We start from the raw sequence: 7469 nt of genomic DNA, 5'->3' as shown, positions 1-7469 counted from the left end.
TGTTTTTTTATCTGAGAATGCAATGTGTCATGATAAGTTAAATTTAATTCATGCATTTGTATTTGTTTCTTGTTTCATAATTTAATTCATGCATTTGTATTTGTTTCTTGTTTCATAATCAGTCAGTTATTGTTTGTTTCCTATCGTTAGTTATTTTATTGATTATTTTCATCATTTTGATTTGTTTAATTTTTTTTTACAATATCATGTTTCTCTCTATGTTATACGAAACTAAATTCAATGTTTAAGATCATTCCAACAAAAATTTTACAAATCCAAATATTTGTGTCTTCGGTTCACCCAAATCTTCAGATTTCCCGGTGGTGTTAAAAACCCCAAATAAGGCCAAAATAAAATATAGATATTAATAATTTATCGAGTATTAATTTATAAAATTATATCGTAATTTTATAATTCAACTTTCCATTAAAAAAATTTAGAATAAGGTGTTCCAAGGTGCAAATAGAAAAAAATTTCACAAGCCAACAATCACATTAATTTGCCAGTACTTCGAAGTATGCTGCCAAGTAGTAACACTCTCCAACAAATCCAAAGTAAACCAATGCACAAACTGAAACCTATTTTACATGGTGTAATGCTAAACGTGGCTTACAGGATGAATTTGTCACACAGTTCAACGTGACAGAAACACGAGCAATTCCGAACTCCGGCTCGATGTGGTCTTCCAAATGCTGGACGTTAATCTGCCGTCCAACTTTGTTCCACACTTTCCCTTACTCTCCGATTATATTCTCGCTTGTTCTCACTGAACATTCGAGCAGCTTCAGAATTCGCAGGAGAATTGGGATTTGGGTCGCATAACAATGACTGTAACAAAAACACAAGGGATAAGTCAAGATTGGTTTTAACAACTGATGTTAACATGAGGGTGAAAAGTACAAAATGTTGGAAATTTTTTGGTGAGACGTTTCTGTGAGCAATACAATTTATAGAGGATCCAATATTCTATTTGCTTTAATCATGGGTCGAAGTAAAATAAAAACATACTGTGATTCATGGTCTAAACATACGGAGTCACACTTTCTTACATGGAGAGCTAAAAGCTGTGATCTACGGTGTCTCTAGTGATCCAGGGTATGCTTCGGCGAGACTCTTTACTTTATAGACTTGACATGTTATGTGTGACAGCAATGTATGCTGCTACTACTATACGTGGGGGATAATATGAGCATTATCCTTTGGACCGTTTTCACATTGGATTTGGCAGTACAGCTGTAATATTACAGCAATTTCTAGTACAATTCACAAATCGTTCCAAAAGAGTTGTTGCTTCGTGAAGCTTCGACGACACATTTCAGAGCAATATTGACCAAATCAAGCAGTCTACTAAAAATATTCGAAGTACTTGTATCACCACCACATGTCATAAGTTTCAATACGATATGTTGTACTAATTTCACAAAGTTTTGATTGTGAAATAGTACAAAAACGAGTATAGCACCCCAGATGCACCCAGTAAAATGATGGCATGACCTCAGCCAAGTTAAAAAAAGCCCATCAACACGCTTAAATTTGATTTGAGCAATTGCATCAGGATGGTTTCGGTTATGCAAGGCACACCTCAGTTATTTCAAATCAAATGATCATGTAATTAACAAATGTGTTACAAGTTCGTAACACCCAAAGGATCGATAATTTCCATAAACTTATGAAACATTTAGATATCAAGCTAACATGATTTAAGAGAAAATTAGACAAGGAAATGGCAAACATTTGCTTTATAATCCTTTTAAACTTTAGAACATATTGATAGCAATTAGCAAAGAATTATCAACTCTACATCCTAACCGACATCATTCAACATTTTGCACATCCTTAACAGTAAGAATAAGCACCAATAAACACAGGTTTATAACTGTCTCAGCAACAGTAGCTCAAATTTCAAAACTTAAAATTGGGAGAAAAATGAAACCAAACGCACCATTGTTCGTAGAGTTAAAAAAAAATTTTTGAACCATCAACAAGTTACATGCATAAACATCAACTTTTGTTATTGCATAAAGAGTGCAACGTTCCATTGATCACGAAACCAATCACACAAAATGTCTTTCTGTCGGTTACCTATCAGTAGTCTACTATCTACCTTTAGTCATTTAGTTAGCAATCAGCATGGAATTCAGAAAAATGATATCACAAGTTTAGTTCAATAAACAGAAGGTACCTGGATAGAGGTAAGTATAGCTGCAACATCATAGATAGGACTCCACTGATTTTGAAGGATGTCCAAGCATATACTTCCATCAGCATAAACTGATAAGAAAAAGTATAATCGTGAATTTGAGTTCAAGATTAAGTAAAAATATCACGTGAATTTGAGCTCAAAATTAAGAAACACATCAAAATTTGAATAAAGGGAAGCATCTTACTATTTGGATGGAACATCCGAGAAACAAATCTAACTGTTGGTGGTTTGTTAGGATAGTCTTCCGTAAACTGGAGTGTCAACTTGAACGTTCCTATCACAATCAAAGCATGGCCATCAGTTCTGTATATCATGACAATAATAAGAGTAGAAGATATTGTGAAATTGCATTTGCCAAACGAGAATATTAACTTTTCTTTCATTTTCTGACGCTTTACCCATCCTTTATTTATTCAAGTGTTTATTTGCATGTTTTCAGAATTGCCGAAGGGGTTTAAGCTCAAAACACATTTAGCAAGGAACACAACTTTATCAAGGAGAAGGAAGTCTGAACTTTCTCACTTGGTAAAGAACAAATTGCATGAAGACCTGGAGACTCTTTGAAACAAAATTATGGTTCAATAAAAAACTAATAGAAGCACAATATACACAAGCTTTATCTCAATATTATTTTTAATCGATCCATCAATAAATTCTTTTGAAAAGCGAACATATTGATTTCTGAAAGAATAGATTTGTTTCTAGAAAAACATTCAAGCATACTTTGTATTAGAACTGAGTACTAACTCAATTGAAATGTTAGCACCATCAAAGTTCACAACGGGGAATGGGGCGTATCCATTACCACAATAATCTAGTGTTGGGTATCTTGTGTTCAACAAAGATAAATTCTTTTTTATGGACCTAATTGTTTTTGCATACAGCACATATTACAAGAGCGAAAATAAACACTGCAACATGGATTTACAAAAAGACAGCCAATGAAAACTAGATTATGGATTAGAAATCATCTCAACTTTTTACCAGAAATTAATAAGTGGGGGCTTCTTGAATATGTTTTATAAAACACACAGCAGAAAAGCCACTTAAAAAGGGTACAAGCAACAAGGTTTTCTACCTTCATCAGACAAAGTAAATAAGCAGATGTAAACAAATGATAAATACATCGACATTGAATGCCAAAAAAACAAGAAAGACTGAATTTCCAAAAATGTCCAATCATAAAAATGACTCACCTCCATCCCAAGGTGTATCATCAGGACTGCAACCACATGAGAAAAGAAACATAGAATTGATCATGCAGCCATACTTTTTTCAAAAAATGCAATACAAGTTAAACAGAAAAATCCCAAGTAGCCAGTCGATTCCGACTTGTCTTACAATTATAGACTTTTAACTTGCATTCTCATAATTATGGCATTTAGGATTTCAAGATGCAGCAATACCGATTCTCCCTACTTTTATCTCTCTTTGTTTTCTTCTTATTCTGTCGGGAGTTTTTATCTTATTAGGTTTAATCAGTTGACGTCAGTGCTAGTAAATCGGATTCCTGGACTGAGGCTTAAGAAGTACGCAACACACAAAAAGACATCATAAACCCCTTATGCCATTAGATGGCAAAACTTCTTAATTAGCAGCCCTCCCACTTTAAGTGGATTTTTCCCAACTTCAAGAATAAGATTGAGCCAACCAACGAAGAAACTGACAGTACTGCGGTAAATCCATGGTTCGCAGCCACGGAACGGTTGTTCCAGAATGGTAACGGTAGCATGTAGCTACCACAACAAAGCTCCAGACTTAAACAGTCGTGCTAGTATAATGTTGTTTGACCAGAATATAGCTGATTTCTTGGCCACTGAGGAAGAGTTTTGATTTCTTTTCCAAGTTTTCGAGTTTCTTCTATTATTTAATTAAATATTTTTCAAATACTTTTCGAAGGTTCAACAGTTTTTTATTTCTTATTATAAAAAATTTGTGACAGTTATTGATAAGTGCAATTTTGCACTTAGATTTTATGTGTTTTTAACTCTGATTTATTTTAGTTCTCGAGCCGAGCGATATTATGCGTTTTGGTGTTGTCTGTGTCATTTGCAGGAATTCAGGCAGCACCCAATTTTTGTGACATAGATCGATGTGGAAAGAGATGAGAGCACGGAAAAGAAGAGCACGTATGCCAAGACATGAAGGAAAATTCAAAAGCAAAGCGCACCTGTGCTAGAGCAGTTTCAGATAAAATTATAATAATAATAAGAAACAACGAAGCTCAAGCGCACCCGCACATCAAGGAAACTTGGCAGCTAGGTTTTAAAAGAAGGCTTTTAACTTATTCAGGAGGACTTTTCGAGATTTTTAAAGAAGAGGACGATTGAAAGAGACGAGAGAGCACTGGAAAGCAAGATATCCCGGTACGAAGACAGAGAAAGCGGCATCTAGGGACAGAGAAGCATCTTCAATCATCGTTCTTGTTTCTTCTCTTTCTTAGATTTGTGGATTGATGATTATTTGGAAGAACTTGCTTTGTTGACCTTTTAATTTCGTCATGAACTAATCTAATTGACTAGAGAAATGATGTAACTTGACTTGATACTATGTTGTTTTCCTTTTGATTTATATATTTGAACTCATTTCGGTTTATTTTGAGTTTAATGCTTTCAATTTACTGGTCATAGATTGTACGATTTAATATTAAGAATCTATCAATAGGGTGAGGGGATTTTGAATAAAATATAAGAAAATACATTGTTGATGTTTATAGAATTACGGAGGCCTATAACTCCATTAAAGTCATAGAAGAATTGTTGTGCAACTTTACATTATTTAATGATTGATTTTTTATACTAATATCGAAATCAATATTAGCTAATAGTTTATATTCGTCACTTGGGAGAAAGAGCAGAAACTCTAGAATTTTGTCTCATTAATCCTTCATTCTTGTGAATTTGTGATTAAATTATTGCGACTTTCAGTATTTAAAATCAATTCACTTTCAGATTTCTAAATAAAGTTAGGATTATTTTAATTTTACAGTACAAGTGTAATTTCTAATTATTCATTCTCCGTGAAACAATATTCTTAATCATTCACTTACAAAAAGTGAACGTTCCGTAAAACATCAGTGAACCATGGGGGTTACCCACCCAACGGACACAAAAGTAAGAGCTCACCCAAATATGACTGCATTCCAGAGCATGATATTATTGTCCTGCGGTGCACCACTAATTCCTGCTGGTGGGTCCTGCTGCAACCTCTTGAAGTCCCTCATCAGCCTCTTCCTAGCTGGAGTCGACATTTTAATCTACATATAACAATAAATTCAACATTAATCAGCACAAGTAAGGTATCGGACAACTTATTGACTGAAAAAGGAGGGTAAACAACAAAAAGAAACATTTCATCTTCCTGTCCAATAATTATTTGCAATTCAAAATCAACTCAATTCAAAAGGGATGCAGCTCAACTTATAAACCAATAATTTACTATAAGTAGAAACCTAAATCCCATCACAATCAAGATTCTCAACAATTTCTTTGCTGGCTAGATCTGCTTCCGATCGATTACTATCATCATTAACATAAACAACATAACTATTCGTGAGCATAACACACAAAAAGAAATAGGTAATTTACCTTGAAGGGATAAATCGAAACCCTTATGGTTAGGGTTCGGGCTGCCGAGTTGTGGCTTGTGGAAAATGGAAGGAGAGAAGACCGAGTTTCGTGCTCTCGATATATCTGTCCACTATTCGATGCAATGATTAAATACGTGTTTTATTTTGACTTAAGTCAGCCAATCAAATTTAATTATTGTGAAATCAAATTGAATTAATTTGAACAATACATCCATCGTTATATTTTGATGTGTATTGATAAAGTTTTTGAATAATATAATATCTTATAAATTACATTAATTTGATAAACAGTAATAAACAAATAATGTAAGACATGTTCATTTTAGAAAATTGATGAGAAAATCAGATTCATGATTACTGACCAAACAATATTTTTTTCTATCATCTAATTGGACATCTGACTATTGTTATCTGTTTTATTTGTATTATCTATAAGATGATTTTCTTATTTAATGTGGTCGTTCTGTATAATAGTACACTATATTTAATTAAATGACCATTACAAGATTATTTATTACTCACTATAACAAAGTTTATCCCAAGATACATGTACTCTTAAAGGGTAAAAGAGTTGTTCTTATTTGAACTTTGAAAATCAACTATATAAGGCTTATCAAATATTCGCAAAATAAATATCTCCAACTCTTGAACTATGAATTTATTGTGAATCGTCTTTCAAAAAGGTTTAGGCCTTTCAAAGGCTCGGAAAAACCAACATACGTTTTAAAGTATTATCAGATTCAGAAGATCATTTGTGTTATCTTTATTCATACTCCTTCATTGTTTTAACTAATGTAAAAGTGTTAAACATTTGTAATATGAGAAAAAAGTCTTTCTCATAATTAAATTTCTTAAAGTGAATGCTTTGTAATATTATGAGTTTTAGTAGGAAAAAGTATAACCTGGTGAAGCGGGTTTGTACAAGTGTGTATCAAACCAAGTCTTCTAGTGATACATTTTGAAAAAAGAAGAAGGAGAAACATAGAAAGGTTTTTGTCATTCGAACTTTTAGAAATAAGTCTCGTGTCTTATTGCATTATGTTGCTTTTAGTTTAATTAAGTTGGTGTGGACTTATTACACACTTCTCAAAGTAGTCTGCTGCATTTTCAAATAACAAGACCAACCTCTGATTTCTTAAAACATTTCAGATGCACACTTTTCAGAATCAGAAGAATTTGAAGTGTTTATTTAACCCCTTTCTAAACATTTCACCGATCCTAATAAGTGGTATCAGAGCGAGATCTATCTCGTTCTGAAACATCTATTACAAATATATATGGCATCCTTAAGCAAGTTATCATGTTCTCAAAAGAAAAATTCGATGATTGGAAAATCAAAATGAAAGTTCATCTTCCAACACAAGACGATGACATTTGATATGCCATCATTTATGGTCCCATTAAAATCATGAAAGCCAATCCAGTTGTGACGGTAACAGAAGGTGATCCACAAATAGTGGAAAAACACAGAAGCGAGTGGACCTGCGAAAATAAGAAGAAAGCAAACCTTGTTAATGTTGCCAAAAATATTCTGTACAAAACCCTTTACAAGAACACTTTCAGCAAAATCAAGATATGTTCTTTTGCAAAAGAAATATGAGAGAAGTTGATCCATATATGTAAAGGAAATAACCATACAAAGAAAAATAAACTTTTTGTAGTAATGCAGAAGTTTGA

General features: G+C 33.1%; 1 protein-coding gene across 1 annotated transcript; it reads right to left on the bottom strand.

The window, feature by feature from the left end:
• Positions 1-469: 469 nt before the first annotated feature.
• LOC140959005 (ubiquitin-conjugating enzyme E2 2) lies at positions 470-5975 on the bottom strand. The gene is made up of 6 exons (XM_073416684.1): positions 5791-5975; positions 5329-5459; positions 3400-3425; positions 2388-2477; positions 2183-2271; positions 470-828 (listed from the first exon to the last, which is right to left on the bottom strand). The coding sequence occupies exons 2-6, from the start codon at positions 5451-5453 to the stop codon at positions 700-702; spliced, it is 459 nt and encodes a 152-aa protein (XP_073272785.1). The 5' UTR covers positions 5454-5459; positions 5791-5975; the 3' UTR covers positions 470-699.
• Between the last annotated feature and the right edge of the window lie 1494 nt (positions 5976-7469).

Source organism: Primulina huaijiensis, chromosome 15, assembly GCF_012295235.1.
Source record: "Primulina huaijiensis isolate GDHJ02 chromosome 15, ASM1229523v2, whole genome shotgun sequence".
NCBI lineage: Eukaryota > Viridiplantae > Streptophyta > Magnoliopsida > Lamiales > Gesneriaceae > Primulina > Primulina huaijiensis.
This window is presented reverse-complemented; position numbering and strand designations above follow the sequence as displayed.